This window comes from Arthroderma uncinatum (assembly GCF_011692745.1).
Source record: "Arthroderma uncinatum strain CBS 119779 chromosome Unknown scaffold1, whole genome shotgun sequence".
NCBI classification, from domain to species: domain Eukaryota; kingdom Fungi; phylum Ascomycota; class Eurotiomycetes; order Onygenales; family Arthrodermataceae; genus Arthroderma; species Arthroderma uncinatum.
Window position 1 is genome coordinate 513,096 of NW_022983863.1, and position 16,684 is coordinate 529,779.

General features: G+C 48.0%; 5 protein-coding genes across 5 annotated transcripts; 4 read left to right on the top strand and 1 right to left on the bottom strand.

Annotated features, from left to right (window-relative positions):
• Positions 1-65: 65 nt before the first annotated feature.
• GIQ15_00158 (uncharacterized protein) lies at positions 66-2,270 on the top strand (the record flags this gene model as incomplete). Its single annotated transcript, XM_033547575.1, has 4 exons — positions 66-107; positions 183-1,256; positions 1,335-1,820; positions 1,890-2,270. The coding sequence occupies 4 exons, from the start codon at positions 66-68 to the stop codon at positions 2,268-2,270; spliced, it is 1,983 nt and encodes a 660-aa protein (XP_033408526.1).
• Positions 2,271-5,087: 2,817 nt separating this feature from the next.
• On the top strand, positions 5,088-5,874 carry GIQ15_00159 (uncharacterized protein; the record flags this gene model as incomplete). Its single annotated transcript, XM_033547576.1, has 2 exons — positions 5,088-5,585; positions 5,638-5,874. 2 exons carry the CDS (start codon positions 5,088-5,090, stop codon positions 5,872-5,874), a joined length of 735 nt encoding a protein of 244 aa, XP_033408527.1.
• A 566-nt stretch (positions 5,875-6,440) lies between these two features.
• On the top strand, positions 6,441-8,742 carry GIQ15_00160 (Mis6 domain-containing protein; the record flags this gene model as incomplete). The annotated part of the gene is made up of 3 exons (XM_033547577.1): positions 6,441-6,483; positions 6,553-7,559; positions 7,651-8,742. The coding sequence occupies 3 exons, from the start codon at positions 6,441-6,443 to the stop codon at positions 8,740-8,742; spliced, it is 2,142 nt and encodes a 713-aa protein (XP_033408528.1).
• Positions 8,743-8,765: 23 nt separating this feature from the next.
• Positions 8,766-9,470, bottom strand: GIQ15_00161 (uncharacterized protein; the record flags this gene model as incomplete). Its single annotated transcript, XM_033547578.1, has 1 exon — positions 8,766-9,470. One exon carries the CDS (start codon positions 9,468-9,470, stop codon positions 8,766-8,768), a length of 705 nt encoding a protein of 234 aa, XP_033408529.1.
• A 421-nt stretch (positions 9,471-9,891) lies between these two features.
• Positions 9,892-16,349, top strand: GIQ15_00162 (HEAT repeat protein; the record flags this gene model as incomplete). The annotated part of the gene is made up of 6 exons (XM_033547579.1): positions 9,892-12,324; positions 12,377-12,739; positions 12,791-14,074; positions 14,130-14,361; positions 14,412-14,713; positions 14,784-16,349. The coding sequence occupies 6 exons, from the start codon at positions 9,892-9,894 to the stop codon at positions 16,347-16,349; spliced, it is 6,180 nt and encodes a 2,059-aa protein (XP_033408530.1).
• Positions 16,350-16,684: the final 335 nt, after the last annotated feature.

Here is a 16,684-nt window from a genome sequence, read left to right on the forward strand (position 1 = left end):
TTCTTCCACAGACGGCCGAACCAGCTTCGCATATCCGATCTCTAGGTTTCGCTTCGCCAGCCAAAATGCCGGAAGCGCCCAGAGCTAATGCGCGGGACGAGGATACCGTGAGTTTTGCACTGTTACGGCTACTTGGACCGCTGTCGTTACCGCCACTAACATGAGCTCTCTGCAAGCTGTAGTCGGCTCTTAAGCCCATGCTAAAGGGGTTTATTATGCTGGTGGTCTCCCAATTTGTCTTGTCGAAGGCGATGAACTACTGGGGCTCGTCGAAACCCGCTGCCGGTGGTGCTGATGGCGCCGGCGGTGCTGTCCAGAACGCGCTCCCGAAGTTCGCTGAGAGACCAGACCAGGATACGATTACAAACGGGAGTTTTATTCCTGCAAAGATCCTGCCGATATGGGAGACAAATACCAAGCTGGACATCGCCATACACGTTACGCCGTCGACTACGTTCCCGCTTCCGAAGGATAGCAAGGTGCTAGATGAGAAGGATTTCAATTTTGGAGACTCAAAGGAAGCCAGGGAGATCAGCACCACCCTGTTCATCCCCAAGGCTGTGCAAAACAATGAGACTCTATGGGCTCATTTCTTCGTCGCACTTGCTGGCCAGCCACAGTATTCAACGGAGAAGGATTATAGCTCTGACACGGCTTATAACTTCTCGTACCCGCTCAACCAATATCTTCCAAAGAAGAAGTCTAAGAAACTCCGGAACCTACTTGATGCAGCGGAAGAGACTGAAGTCGTGGAAGAAGAGCCAAAGACAGTTCAGATTGGCTCGTTCTATCATCCAAACGTCACAGTGTCGCTGATTCCCGATCAGGGTGCTATGAATTTCCAGACTATCCATGCCTCCGTTCGCCGATTCGTTCAACTCGAGCGGACTGGTGCCAGGGACGGCTCCGGCCAGGTTGGATGGTATTATCCAACTTTCTTTGTAAATCGCTTCTGGCAGCTCAGAAGCCATATGACCGAGCTCAACTCTACTGTTAGCGAAGTCCCGTTGCGTATTACTCTGAACCACGTCAAAAACTGGCAGTTCGCTATCATGTCCAGTATCGAGGACGACTCGAAGCAAAAGCAACACCAGGCCGCTTTTGGTGGATCAATTCCCACAACCTCAGGTGACGGAAGTGAGGTTGAAATGATCAAGGAAGTTCTCTTGGATACCAATATTTACCTTCTTATCACCACCGGAGTTGTCGGTATTTTGCATACGATTTTTGAAGGTCTTGCCTTCAAGAGTGACATCGTAAGTGATAGCCGTCTCCCATCCCTCCTAGCGCATTTTGTATGTCAATGGGTTGTACTTACTGAAATTTCCCGTTAGGCCCACTGGCGCCAGAAGAAAGACGTCGTTGGAACCTCAGTCCGCACCATTATTGCAAACGTTTTCATGCAATTGGTCATCTTCCTGTACTTGCTTGACAACAACGAAAACACCTCTTGGATGATCCTTGCCGGACAAGGTTTTGGTATTGTGATCGAAGCTTGGAAAATCACCAAGTCGGTCAATGTTCGCTTCCGCCCTCCTCCAGCTGGATCATATCTGTCGTTCCTCCCGTATATCATTGTCTTTGAAGACAAACACAAACTCACCGAAACAGAGAAGAAGACCCAGGAATACGATGAGATCGCGTTCAAATGGTTGTATGTCGCTGCCGTTCCTCTGTTGATCGGATATGCGATTTACAGTCTGATGTACGAGACTCATAAATCATGGTATTCGTACGTCATCGAGACGCTTGTCGGCAGTGTCTATGCCTATGGATTCCTCATGATGGTCCCTAGCTTGTATATCAACTATCGACTCAAGGTATGCGAACCCCACTGGCAGACTAAAGAGATAATGATCCCGTTTTTAGCTAACTGAAAGTCACAATAGTCTGTTGCACATATGCCAGGCAAAGCTCTCACCTACAAGTTCCTAAACACATTCATCGATGACCTTTTTGCATTTACCATCAAGATGCCAACCCTACACCGCATCGCCACTCTCAGAGATGACGTGATCTTCTTCATCTGGCTTTACCAAAGCTGGAAGTACAAGGTTGACTACAAACGAGTCAATGAATTCGGCCAAGGAGGAGCAGACGACGAGGAAGAGGAAAACAAAAAGAAGAATGAGATTACCCATCAAAGCGAGGAGAAGACCTCCGGTGATGATTCGAAGTCTGTCGAGCCATCTACCCCCGCAGCCAATGTGGGTGAGGCATCTTCATCTGCGAAGGCGTCATCAAAGGGTTCGGCGCGGAAGAGAAAGTAGGTAGAGCGCAAACGGGGTTCAACCTGACCGGGCAATTCCGTACAGGGCGGCCATCAAGCACGTTTTTGCCGCCATCAGGAAGATGCTGGAATCAGAAGGTATCGTAAAACCATATATACGAACAATCGGTTAATATCCCTAATAGAGTCCGCCTCTCGATTTGTTGATAGCAATTGCACTTTTCGTCCATATATTGCCATATACCTTGTCCTTAAGATGCAATGACCCATGGTGGCTCCCTGCTATATTGTGCAATAGTTCGACATGTATACAAAAAACTTTCAGGCTACCAGGTATATTAACACGTAGATAGCATATGTAACGTAGAGTAAACACCGAACCTTGTATTCCCTGATAATAGTCAATATACTTAGCCCACCCATGGCACTTGGACAATTCATTTAATAATAATGAGCCACACATGTGGCATACATGGACAATATACCATGGTGTTTCAGTTTATAGGCCGAGGCCCTCTGACCCACACTCCCTCTATTGCCGTCACAAAGCAGACGACAATGTTGTGGTATGTTTCTTCTACGGAAGTCCGGAGTATGGCCTAATGAAAGAGACGAGATGATAAGGCGCAGCTTGTCGTATCCCGAGACGAATATATCCCTCCCGCCGCCCCTGTGACTACAAGATTGAGAATAGTAAGATCGTCGCTCCCACCCCTGTGAATACCCGGGGTTTCTCTCCACACTCTCAGAGACATTGGCATCACGACAAAACTCTATGCTGAGAAGACCGCAAGAATGCCACGAGTAGTTGATTAACTTTGCCGGTGTTGGGGGCGGGGATTGCTTGCTTCCCTCATAACTCTATGTTGGGCGTTCCAGGGGTGAAGCAGTCAGTAGACACTTTTCACCTTCAAAGCGTGCATGAAGACGATCATCATTACCATAATTCTGGGAATTTCGGGTTTTTACATTGGGTCAGCAAAACGGCTGGGGTGTGTGTAGCCTCTTGGCCCCATTCCGAGGAAGTATAAGCCTGCATATACAAAGCGGGTGCGTTGTATACATGCGTTATCTCTCTTGGTTTGACTTTGGCGGGATTGCATTGCCTTTGATACCCTTGGAGGCTGGGTGGGCATAATAGAGTGGTACCCTTCCCCTGACCCCAGGAGAAACGCTGGGAATCCGCGGCTCAAGGGAGGGCTACCCCAGCGCAAAAACGCACGATATACTTCCTTTAGTGCTGAGCGGGGTAAAAGAAGCAGAAGAAGTCGAAGATTGGAGTGTAGATGCCCAGCTCCAGCTGCCATTCCCTTATGCTAGAGGGCACCCGGCGCCCAGGACGATCTGCCATGGCCTGGCAGCAAGGCTAGTCCGCGACGTTGGCTAGCACGTTATGCTGACGGCAGGAAGACGAATCAACGCGCGGAGTGCCCCTGGCTAACGAACGGATAATTCGACCACATCCCGTAGAGCTGGAGCGCGCGTGGTTAGTTTGGCAGGCAGGCTTCTGGCCGCTAGCTATTATTCCGTGTCCTCGGGAATGCAGCTGAAAACGGCCAAGGGGCGACCATATCCCTGCAGCAGAGGCGAGAAAGTATAATATACAAGAGCCAGCGCGCTGAGGGGAGCGTATACTCGCGATGGCAGCGCAGAGGCTAGCAGAAGCGAGCGCAGGGGCGAAACAAGGGCGAGGGTTGAAGAATGCGCATAGCAAGTTAAAGGATGAAGATGAAGACACCGGCCAAAGATACCGCGGTCGTTGTGGTTGCCTTTTTTAATATAAAGAAGTCACATGAGCAGGATATCTTGGCATTGTTTATCTCCCGGGTTAATAATATCCCGTGCCAAGACCGGATTAAGCTCGTGGAGCGATCGCCCGAGGATCTGCCGATCCATCAACATCTCAATATCAATATCAACATCTCGACTTCATATCTCAACTTCATCATCATCATCAACTTCATCATCATCATCACATACATCTATCATATCAGATATCATATATCAACAGATATGCGCTAGATGCAGATGAGGTGGGTGCGAGATCTGAAACCACGGACGATGGCTTGGCTCCAGGTTACCCCAGGTTCTCCATCTCGAACTGCTAGCCTGGGCGTCATTTGCGGCTTCTTTCTCGTGGCTTCTTTCGGAGATACAGATCTCCGTGTTTGTTTCTTCCATTTATATACCTGGGTCACCGGCGTGCTGAACGTGCCGACCGCGTGAACCTGTGCTGAGGTCGTAGCTTAGGCTGAACGCACATGGGCCCGGGGTCGGGCTTCTTTCTTTTTCCGTTTGCTTTCCCTCCCCTGGGGCTGGCATATTAATTCTGCAGCTAACAGTTGGCCTAGCTCACCTCCATTTAAAATGGAAATTAAATTTTCAAGAATGATTGTCACGGGTTTTTAACTTCCGTTGGCGAATAGAGCACCACTTGCCTGCAGAACAGCGTCTCCACGTCTCCCCTCCTCCCTCTTCCTCACCCCCCCCTCCTATCTCAGATAGCCCGGTTGCTGTGACTTGGCACGGACTGTATATGCTCTGAGGCTGCGGTCAGGTGGGAGGGAAGACGGCTGGCTTGAACCACGGAGATGCAACGTTGCCACGAATTGGGTCATTCTGGGCATGGCGAATGGAGGTTTGCGCTCGCGTATGGCCGGTAGAGAAACACGAACCTGTGGTCTATAGCGGAACTCCGCTATCGTTCTGTGCCACCCAGTCTACACATGCAGACGACTTCCTGGAAAAGTTATATAAACCCAGTGCTTCCCCCGCCGATCTGTTTATTTCAGTTCGACATCACCCCTCCTCACTATCCATCTGAGACATCAGCTGCTTCCTTGCCAAATATATCAATATGAAGACTTCCGCCATTCTCGCCGTTCTGGCGCAGGCCCTCATTGTCACTGCTCAGCCAGTCGAGGGTGACAGAAACCCAGGCACTCGCACCCTGGACCTCCCCAACTTCCCTGGTGGCAGCTTCCCAACCCGCGGTGTTGAGAACCGCGATCTTCCTCCAGACAACGGTGGCGGTGCCGCTCCCGACCCAGACAAGGTCCAGATTGTCGGCGTCACCTATGGCGGCACCGGATGCCCCGACGGAACCGTCGCCCACGTTCTCTCTGACGACCGCCAAGTCATGACCCTCATCTTCGACCAGTACGTTGCCCAGATCGGACCAAACGTCAACACCAAGGAGAACCGCAAGAACTGCCAGTTGAACATCAACCTCCGATACCCCGGTGGCTTCCAGTTCTCTATCTTCTCCGCCGACTACCGTGGTTACGCCAACCTCGACAAGGGTGTCACCGGTGTCCAGAAATCCATCTACTACTTCTCTGGCCAGACCCAGCAGGTATGCATACTATAGTGACTTATATATAACTATATACTAATACACGATCTAGACCTCCACAAGCACCACATGGAACGGTCCACTTGACAAGGACTACATCCTCCACGACGAGGCCAACCAGACCTCCACTGTCTGGTCTCCTTGCGGAGCTAACGGTGCTTTGAACATCAACTCCCAGGTCCGCCTTACTGCCAGCGACCGCAACGCCCGCGGTATCCTCACCAACGACTCTGTCGACACCAGCTTCAAGCAGATCGTCCACGTCAGATGGCAACAGTGCACCAACTAGATCTCCTAGGAGACTATGGAAGAATTCCCAGCAGCTCGATGATAGAATGCAACACTTGAACAGTCAGCGAACTTTCTAGCAAGCTCGCCAAATGTTCTTGTCGAGTCAAGCTTGGGTGGTTTCCGCGGCTCAGCCCTGGCCCTGTACTTATTTACTATTCTTACATTGGCTGACTCGCTTTCATTATTTTTGAAACCCAATTACTTTATCCCCGTTTTCATACTTTTCCCGATTTGCATTCATGTATCTAAGTGTCGCTCAATCGCCCCGTCTCTAAGCCATCTGGGCTTAGCTGCTATTCCTTTCTTGTTACAGAGAATAGTCTAGGATGCATAGATATACTATACCTTCGTTTGCGAAAATATCTTGGGCCTCTATCTCCTCTACCAATTCATGCTCGTAGTAAAATTAAAAGTAGCGACCCAATACTCAAGAAGTGTCCTGATTATATAAGCAGGATTTAAACGTTCGTTCCTGAATTGGGATGTTTCCAGGGGCATCGCGTCTGACGCGCTATACAACAAATCAACGACCATAATCAAGAATTAACGGGTGCTTATGCTACAATGGCTTGGACGTTAGAAGAGGCTGTAACACAGCTTGAGAGTGGTAAAAATCAAATCCCTCCACGTTAAAATGAAAAAAAAAAATTTACAGGATCACGCTAATTGCGTCTAGTCGCCAATGTCCCTCCAAAGCAACGACATACAAATGTTGCAGAGCTTACGAAAGTGATTGCATCTACTGCGTATGAATCAGGCCTGGGGACTAAAATCTTGGGCCGGATCCTAAAAGTCATCGTGTCATCCAGGCACCTTGATCAATCAACTGTGACTTCAATAGTCAAGAATCTTTACCCATCTGAAAGAGTTCCATCCAAGATCGTAACCAGAGTCATTTGCGTGCTGGGAGCCACCAAAAGCAAGCCATCTCCAGCTACACAAAACCTCCTTTTGAGATGGCTCCTCCTTGTCTATGATAGTCTGGCAGATCAGGCTCATTTGTGGAGATTTTATAGTATCCTCTTTGATAATTTGGATATGATCAGTTTACGCCGTCCGATATGTCATATCCTGTCACTTATCACACGGCGGAAACACGTGAAGCCATTCCGGATATGGGCACTTCTGGAACTGATACGAAATACCGGTGGCGATGAAAGAGAGCTCTGGGGGTTGCTGCGGGTGTATAAAAGCTATTATCCTGACATCATTATCGACGATACCGCTATACCTCGTAGGAAAGCTACTTACTTCTTCAAACATCCGGACCCGGAATGGACCGCTCATATGAAAATGCTGCAGGAAAAGGCTGCAACCACTACTTCCCAGGCAGCCCCAGAGAGTTTCCAAGCCATTCGTCGAGACGGCGTCAAAAGAAGCCGCATTGAGGTTGTAATACCAGTACCCAAAACTTCTCGAGTCCGGCGGGGTTTCACCTCACTAGAAGAACTCAGCAACGTGCGAGACTTTGTGAACAAGCTGGATAAAATTGAGCTGCCCAACCAAATAGCGTCAGCTTTAACGGAGCCCCTGACCCAAAAATTCCTGCTCCTTGTTCAGAATAAGGAAGCCTTGGAAAGGATGGAAAGCTGGCTTACAAGCTTCTTCGAAGATGAATTAGACCAGCTTCATGAGGAAGGGCAAAATCCGTCAGAGGAGCTTGGGCTTGCCCTTGATATGTTGGTTCGATATGTCAGATACACCAAGGCAAGTTTTCGCAAACCAAAAATAAAATAAACAATTTTAGAAAACTAACCAATGTTACCCTTCATAGTCCTTCCCTGAAGCCGTGGATAATTTCCTCCAAACTTACCTACCAGTATGGGATGGGATAAGCAATCGAACAGTGATACTTGATCTCCTCGAATATGTACCCATTCATGATGCCGGACTTTACGGACAGTATCTCCTCCCGCTTGAAAGTGCGATTTTGGATAATACTACGGAGTCTAAAAGTTTGCTTCTCCGATATTACGCCGCATTGATCCGCCGTTATGGCAGCATTCTTCGGTCGAATACCCCCGTTAACCAAGCACTCGACCTGGCGACCATTATAAACAGGGCGGAGTTGGTATCATTGACTTTACTCGAATGTCCAGTCACCCCCGACTTCGAAGAGCCCAAGGCTGAGAAGTCTTCTAGCTCATCCATCATTCAATTCTACGTACAGCTGGCTGAGTTATACCTCCATGCGCCCACCAACAGCCTAATACGGTTGAATACTCCGCCTCCTGAAAGCGTGTATATTCTCTTATTCACTCCCATCCTCAGCCACCTCTCGTTGATGAGCACCGTGATAGCGAACTATAAATATTCCTTTGAACAGTCCCTAGCAACTACAGCATCCGCTGATGGTTCCTCTAGGAGGCCATATCCAGACGCTGTGGTAACTAATCTTAATGGACATGTGCTAGATGTCTGCAACTTACTGTGGCGCAACAGGGGATTAAATGGCGATGAGCCTAATGCTCTTGGCTGTCTCGTTAGAGAAGAAGTTGCTAAATTGCTCACCGAGTATATCCAGGGGGTGGGCGAGGACCTAGCAAAGAATGGCAAAAATGGTGGTATTTACAGGCTGCGACTTGCATCTATATTTTCCCTGAGCCATCACACTGCGCTATGTGGTATGTCAGCGATGTGTTTCAGGAATTTGGAGTCTAATGCAGGAAAGGACGGGCAACATGTGTCGGCACGGTTAACATGGCCGGTAACGCAAAAAGCGCTGAATGCTTTGAACAAAACAGGTGGGATTAAGGTCGATTGGCAAGAGTATAGGCTGAAAATGCTAGAGTGGTTGGACGAGCATGGGTCTGGGGGAATCGGGCGGCTGATGAGAAATTCGATGATGACTCTGCGGCAAGGGTAGAAGTAATCCAAATGCGGCTATCATTAAGTCGATATATCCGGGCAATTAACGTAGATATCCTGAACACTGGGGTCGTCCCGAAGTTCGTTGACTATGTTCTCTACCGTGCTAAGGGCCTCTTCAGATTCGATATTGACAAGCGTGTCCTGGTTTGGATCCCATATAATATCGATACTTTCTGTGATCAAGTCTGTAGTAGTAGAAAGCTTGTCAGCTACCGATTTTGTAGCTGTATGCTCGGTGTAAACTATGAGTCGATTATCCTCATCTCCCTCTACATCGGTTGCACCGGCATCTATTGCTGGTTCGAGGTATTTATCGACGTCTAAGTCGGGTTTGCGTTCGAACACGATTTTTCCCTTCTTCTCGAAAAGGTAGCTCGTAGGGGTATTTGCTCCTCCAGAACGCTTGATGATTGCTCGTATATCTTGTAGGGCCCGGGCTTTTTGATCTGTCAAGCATTCAACCACGACAGCAACTGATGATGGTAACATTCCCTCAATGGTGAGAGATTCCAGGGCCGTTCCAGCTGTATTAATGCCTTGTCCTCTTGCAATTGCCGCTTCTATAGTCGGTTTAGGCATTCCGCTCCGTTTAGCGTTCGCTATCACAAGAGCAAGACGGGGGTTTGACTTCGGGTCGGGTCCGTATACTATCAACAGCAATTGGGAGTTTAGCCCAACGACACGTAGAAAAATACGGAGCAACAGGTAAAGGATAGCGTACATTTAGATGCTTGAATAAGATCTTTACTGAAAATCTGACGTTCTTTGCTCTTTGCAGCGTCATTTTTGCCTTTATCATGTCGGATGGTCGACCAGCGATTGTGTCCCGATTGAAGTACCGGGCCGCTTGATATATATCGACAGCTGCTGCAAATCCATGGCTGTTGGCTCCGAGAGCTTGTAAGAAGCTTGCGGCCCCAAGTTGCCGCCATCGTGAAGAATCCGGGGAGTAATGGATATAACTAAGAAATTTATGCGAGGTCTCCCTGCTATCTTGAAGCTCGAAGCTTGGGGGATATCGGCCGTAAGTTAGTCCGGACCCGCGATCGTGGGCGCAACTTGGATAACGTAGCTAAATAGTTTAAAGCTGAGCATCAGGGAGAAGTAGATAGCATGCCTTGAACGATATATACATATAGGATCGATGTCTGCTTCCGAAAGTGCTGTTAATCAGCCTACCAGCGATGATTCCGCCCCGTCTCGCACCGAACTCGACATATCGAAGCTGCATGCTCTCCCCTCCGAGCAGCAGGACCTCTACCTCCTTACCTTCACCTCAGACCTTGTCCAGTATACTGTGACTCTAGACAAGGAGACACTATGCGCGCAGCAGAACTTTATAAAGCAAGAACTATTTAAAATCCTTCGGCTCGTCTCTCCGGTGCCAACTCGGGTAATTCGAAATGGCATAGGCCGCTGTTTCAGCGCTGTGTTTTCAAAAGGGAATAGGGCCAGTCTTTTTGATACCGTTACGGAATTGATAGGGATTCTTAATGCCGGAAAGAATGAGGTTGATTTGAAAACGAAGTTCGCGGCCGCCGTGGCTTTGGGGGATATATTCGCTGCTGCAGGCGACGGCGCTGTTGGTCAATCAAGTGCCACCTGTTCAGCAATACTTAAGCTTCTGAAGCTGGCGCAGAACAATGCCGGGCTACGATATTGCATTTTTGTCTCGGTGCGGAAGGTTATAGTTGGGGTTGGCGCGCCAATTGACGAAGTTACGGCTCGCGATATATGGAAACATGCTCGAAATGCTGCGGTTAATGACAAGGCGCATAATGTCCAGGCGGGGTCATGCTCATGCCTTCAGGAGCTAGTCAAGTCTACTCCGTACTTCAGGAACACCAATGATTACGAGTATTTGAAAACTACTTTATGGAAAGTTATGGATAGCCCGGTTGCTTCAGTGAGGCATGGGGCAGCAGGTTGTCTCGCAGCTTTCTTAGTGAGAGCTCATTCTGCCGTTCCTCTCTTGAACTCAAAGCCTGCCGCCCTCCGGCCGAAGAAACAGCTCAAAAGACAGCCCACTGATCCCGTGGATGGCGATATTATGGAAAGAACTCAGTCTCCATCAGGCCGCAAGACCGACAATTCACTGTCATTCAAGATGGGTGACCTGCTATCACAGCTTTCGGCCCACTACTGTAAACCATCAACGGGAAACCGGGCTAGGGCTGCCATTGCAGTGTGCTACGAACTTTTACTTAAAGATTTCGGTGGGAAGGTGGTCGAGGATTATTATACCCAGATTGCTGATCACTTGCTTAGCACTCTTCTAAACCATCCAACTGTGACCTATAGCCGGTACCGCCTTCTTTTGACCCGGAAGTTTGTCAAGCATATTTTGGAAGATGTATTAGGACGTGAAATGCTACGTGAAAGCAGTCAATTGAACGCAGCTAAATGGATTTCCAATGATATCCTCAAGGATTATCCCCAAGTGGTCCAAGAACGCCGAGAGCCGAGCAAATATACCCTCATAAGTGCGCTCAGCGCACTATCTTCGCTTATTGAATCTCTTGGATCCGCCGCGGCGACAATCGCAGACTCCTGCCGCGAAGCTTTACTTCAAGTTCTGCAGCACCCGAGTTTTAGTGTCCAGGTCCATATTTCCCATTGCATGCGCAATTTCGTTGTAGCATGTCCTCAGCAGCTACTTTCGTGTGTGACAGTGTGTATGAATAGCTTAACTAGAGAGTTAGGTCAGCTATCATCGATTCGCATGTCTGCCCCCCGCTGTCTAGGCTATGCACATGCGCTTTCCGCCATGCTAAGCACATCCCGGCTTCAGCCACTATATGGTTCCGTTGATGTTTACGCACAGGTCCTATCACAAGCTACTGACCTTCTTAAGACAAGTGGTGATTCGGAGCTTCGAGTTGCTAGCACACAAATTCAAGTGGCCTGGATTCTAATTGGAGGTCTGATGCCCTTGGGCCCCAATTTCACGAAAATACACCTCTCACAGCTACTATTGCTGTGGAAAAATGCTTTGTCGCCCCTAGCAAAAGAGACGCTTGTTAAGCGTGGCCCTTTGGAAATGAGCTTCCTAGCCCATGTCAAGGAATGTGCTCTAAGTTCTATCCTCGTCTTCTTGGAATATAATAGTAAACTTATTACCTTGGATGGATCAAAGAGGATCGCTACAATGCTGCAGAGCACTCTTTATTTTTTGGAACACCTTCCTAAACTAAAGTCCGTCGAAGATATCTCTCAACGTCTATCCCCGTCGCTACAACTAGCAGACTATGCAACCCTGGTCCGTCGGCGAGTATTACAATGCTTCACAAAATTAGTCAACTTGAGCCATCTCAACCCTATGGATAACCTACCACTCTCTGGAATACTCGGTCTAGCCATCTCTTGTTTCGCGGATCCGGATGTCACTTCTGCAAACCCCTTAGAAACATCCATTGCTGCATCAACGGCCAATTTTGATACCTTATGGGACCTTGACGACAATTTTGGGTTCGGAGTTACAGGTCTTGTCCGAAATTTTATGCCAGGGCAACCAAAATCTGGCCCTTTCATTAATACTAGCGTGACTGAAGCAACAAGCCACCCAATTGACGCTTCTGTAAGTTTTGCGTTGCCCCCATAATTAGTATATTCTATGCTAACGTTGAAAGTTGGCTACACCAATGTGCCATGCAAGGGAACATGATCCAATTCTTTTATACTTCGCCAAAAACGTCAATTCTCACTACCTCCCTGATCCGCCCCCAACCGAAGTCGTTAATTCAGCAATCGAGCTGTTTTCGGTCACCCTTCCACTACAGAATCCAAAGGTCCAGGAGAGCAGTGTTGAGCAAATTGCAACCATGCTCTCATCTCATAGTCTGAATCGAAACCCAGGCAGAAAGGCCGCTATGACCGCAAACATTGCGATTGCACTTTTATACACGCTTCGAGTTGCCGTAAATGAGACCCCGTGCCTTCCTGGGAACTTGAAGCATGTTGCTGTTGAGAAGATTTTTCAGGAGCTTATACAGGTATGTTACACCAAGAAGTATCCTTTAAGCATTAAACTTATATATTATTAGAATTTTATAACCAACCCCGATTACATTATTCGGATTATTGGATTTGAGGGTCTTGGCCGTCTATGCAATAACTCTGGTAATGCCTATACAAACTCGGAAATAAATAGACTTGTTGATGTCATCGTCGAAAATCGTGATCCGCATGCCCGTGCCGGGTGTGCAACTGCCTTAGGATCTATACATGCTCAAGTCGGGGGAATGGCAGCCGGCTTCCACCTGAAAACTATTGTGGGTGTCCTTATGTCGTTATGCAATGACCCGCACCCCGTTGTGCACTTTTGGGCCCTGGAAGGGCTTGCCCGTGTTATAGACTCTGCGGGTTTGACGTTCTCGGCCTACGTATCGGGTGCTTTTGGAATGCTAGCACGGCTATATGTTGCAGATACCCATAACCACGAGGCTCCAACCGTCGGTACTTCAAATTTTGAAGCCGAGTTTTCGACTCCATTGGCAATTGGCCGGTGTGTGGATGCACTTGTCAACGTGGTTGGACCTGACCTTAGGGATGTTACGAAAACGAGGGACCTAGTATTCACTATTGTCAAGGAGTTTCAACTAGAACGTGACGCCCCCTTAATAGATGTCAGTTCTCAGTGTCTCGACCATTTGTCACTCTATGCACCACAGTATATGGATTTCTCGGGTTATGTCCAATGGCTGCAAAAGGAACTAGCCTCTACGGATAAACAAGTGCAGCAAGCTGCGGTTTATGGGTTAAGCAATCTTATGAAGCGGGATGCCGACCGAGTCATTCAAACTGCATCGCCAACTTTCGAGGATGAGTTATGGATAGCAATTGATAATGCTCCGGAAAATAAACTTCTCAGGGATATTATTCGAAATTGGCTTCAGCAGACAGGATTAAAGAATACTAAAGCCTGGGTCGAACGTTGCCAAAAGGTCCTCACGAAAACTCGCGCTAACCGCGATGACATGCTCTCCCCGCCTCCAGTCACTGCTACGCCTGCTGGAGGTCCTGATCTCCCAGACGATGAGGTCGCCGGATTCGCAGCCGCAGTTGCTGGTGAAAACCGAGAGACTAATGATACATCCGCGGGTGGACAAGAACTACTTAAATGGCAGACGCGAAATTTTGTTATTGGGTGTCTCAGTGAGCTTCTAACGATGGTCCAGGCCGAAATATTGCCGGATCAAACTATTCCGGCAGAGGCTGCATTGCAAGAAAGAGTTGGTGACATTGTTAGGATGGCGTTTTCTGCCTCGACAGCGAATGTCATAGATCTACGTATCTGGGGACTGAAAATTTTAGACCAGGTTTTGAAAGTGAGTTGAGTATCTACTTGAACACTTAGAACGTTGCTAACTTCTCGGTGACCAGCTGTTTGGACGAACACCTGACCCTGATTTTGCCGAAGCATCACTCCTTGAACAATACCAAGCCCAGATTGCTTCTGCGTTAACTCCAGCATTTGCTGCAGATTCGTCTCCAGAACTTGTTTCCGAGGCAATAAATGTGTGTGCAACATTCGTTGGAACGGGAATCGTTACCAGCGTGGAACGAATGGGTCGTATTTTCAAACTTCTTGTCGTAGGACTTGAAAACTTTGCCAGTATGTACCGTCCTGTCCTTGCGGAGCAACAAATGCTAAACGGCCATCAGATAAACCGGATATGACAGAAATTGGAGATCTCAAAGGACTCAATTCTAACGCACGAGTTATGGCGAAGCTAGCCTTGTATTCTGCATGGGCGCGGTTACAGATTGCCAGCAGTGAACAGAACTACCTTGTGGCTATCGTATCCCCTTATACCGCAATGCTAACCCCATTGTGGCTCTCTTCCCTTCAGGAGTTCGCACGCTTAAGATTCGAACCCGAAATATCTAGTACAATGGATTCACTAAGGTTATCTGACAGCCCTGATGATGTTTATGCAGCACTCAATCGGGAAATCCTTCTGAAGGTATGGGCCTTACAACCCGTGTGGAAGTTCATTGTGCTCGCCAGTTTATTAACTTTATATTTGATTTTAGTTTTATCAAGATTCTTGGTTAAATTTTGTCGATGCCATCGCTAGTCTGGTAGAGAAAGACAGCGATTTCGTCTTTGATGCGTTGAACGGGAAACAGGATCTTCAAAGAGCGGAAAGCCCCAAAGACGCATCTCCTCAGAATGGCGAGGGAAAAGCCAAAGGAAATCAAATTAATTACCGTGATGAACCAGTGGCCTTCTTCTTCGTCCTCTTCGGGCTAGCATTTGATGCTTTGGTTAGCCAGAGCAGCACTCCATCCCAAACCCTCGAAATCCTTCAAGCTTTGCAGAAAATACTGCATCCCTCTGTTGCCGGGAACGCAGTCTATCAAGATGCCGTGTTCTCCGAGACAATCGACACGTTGAACAGAATGGTGATGACTGAAAATCTAGCTATCCAATCGGTCATTGTTCAGATTGTTCGAAGCCTCTCTCTTCACCATCCCTCGGCAACAAGAGACAGCGCCTCCACAGAGCATCTGTCGGATGATATTGAACAGCTGTTCGAACTTACCCGCAATATCATACTAGTTATTGCAGGCGTACTACCCAATCTCGGGGAATCATCGCCTAAGTCTCGATCAGACGTCTCAGAAGAGTCAATATCTCTCATTCAACATTCCCTCTCCTCCCTAGTGGATATTACATCGGTATTCCCGGCTATCATCCGAGATGACCTTCACACGTGTATAGTGCACATATTTACCACAATTTTTGCCACTGGTAGCTGCCAGGCGGAGATTGTGCCTAAAGTCCTTCCCATTTTCAAACGCTTCCTCCAAAGGTTATGCCAATCCCGCAGTCCTCAGACTAAAGAACCAACTGCCCAGGGCGATGAGGCCATGAGCGTTAGCCGGCAAGTTCGGGGCTGTTTAACCAGATTCTTAGGCATTTTAACTGTTGCACAACGCCGAGAATCCGACACCTCTCTCCTCTGTGCCAAAAATACCCTTCTTGGTATAACAATTCTCTTAATAAGCACTAGCTCGATTATTCCACCTCAGGACCCGCTAATCTCTCGAGCGATGCAAGAAATGCTTGAGTGTCTTCAGGATCTGGGCCTTGGGAGCGTTGCAGCAGGCTGTGTTCGCTCCCTCCTTCTAAACCCTGGTCCACGGTCTGCAACGGATGATGTGATAGCCCGTTTTCTCTTTCCCCGACTTCTGGCCTTTGTGACGCAGACGCCGATGGGAAGTGACAACGAACCTCCAATTGACCCTGAGAATATGAAATCCAACGTTATCCAAACTCTGGTTTCTTGCGTTGGCTCGTCAGCAATTCCAGAGGCTGCCGTCCCCACCGCGATGTCGTTATTGATCCCAGCTATATTAGCACGAGCTAAGTATGAAGGTACCATAGTTTACCAGGAGACAGCGACCAGGTTACTAGAGCTTGCAAAAGTGGATCAGATTTCTTTCAGGGGTTTCGCAGCCAATATGGAACCAGAGTCGAAAAGTCTTGTGGAAGAGGTTTTCAAGACAGTTGGGCCAAGAGAAGACACAAGCAAACGAAATGATCATGGACAGGAAAGAAATGCTCCAAGTATCGCTTTGCGCATGGATTTCTAAGGAGGTTTCAACTTATTGGTTTCCTACTGTTTCATGAATTCATGAATAGCGGCCTAGTGCAATAGATATCCTATGCTACTTTGAGAATTACTTATTATTATTCCATGTATAAACTATTGAAAATTCCCATTAGACATCGTCGATGTCAGACTCGCTGCTGTAGCGCAAAATAACCCCAATACTGATTTTAACTTCCAATATGCCATTATCTATGATAGCGTAATTGTCACTTCGCTTCTGATGTTCCGCAATTGTATATCGGTGTAACTGCTGCCATACACAATATTCATAGCAGGTTATTCAGCAAACAAGCGGGAACAAAATCGACCTTCTCT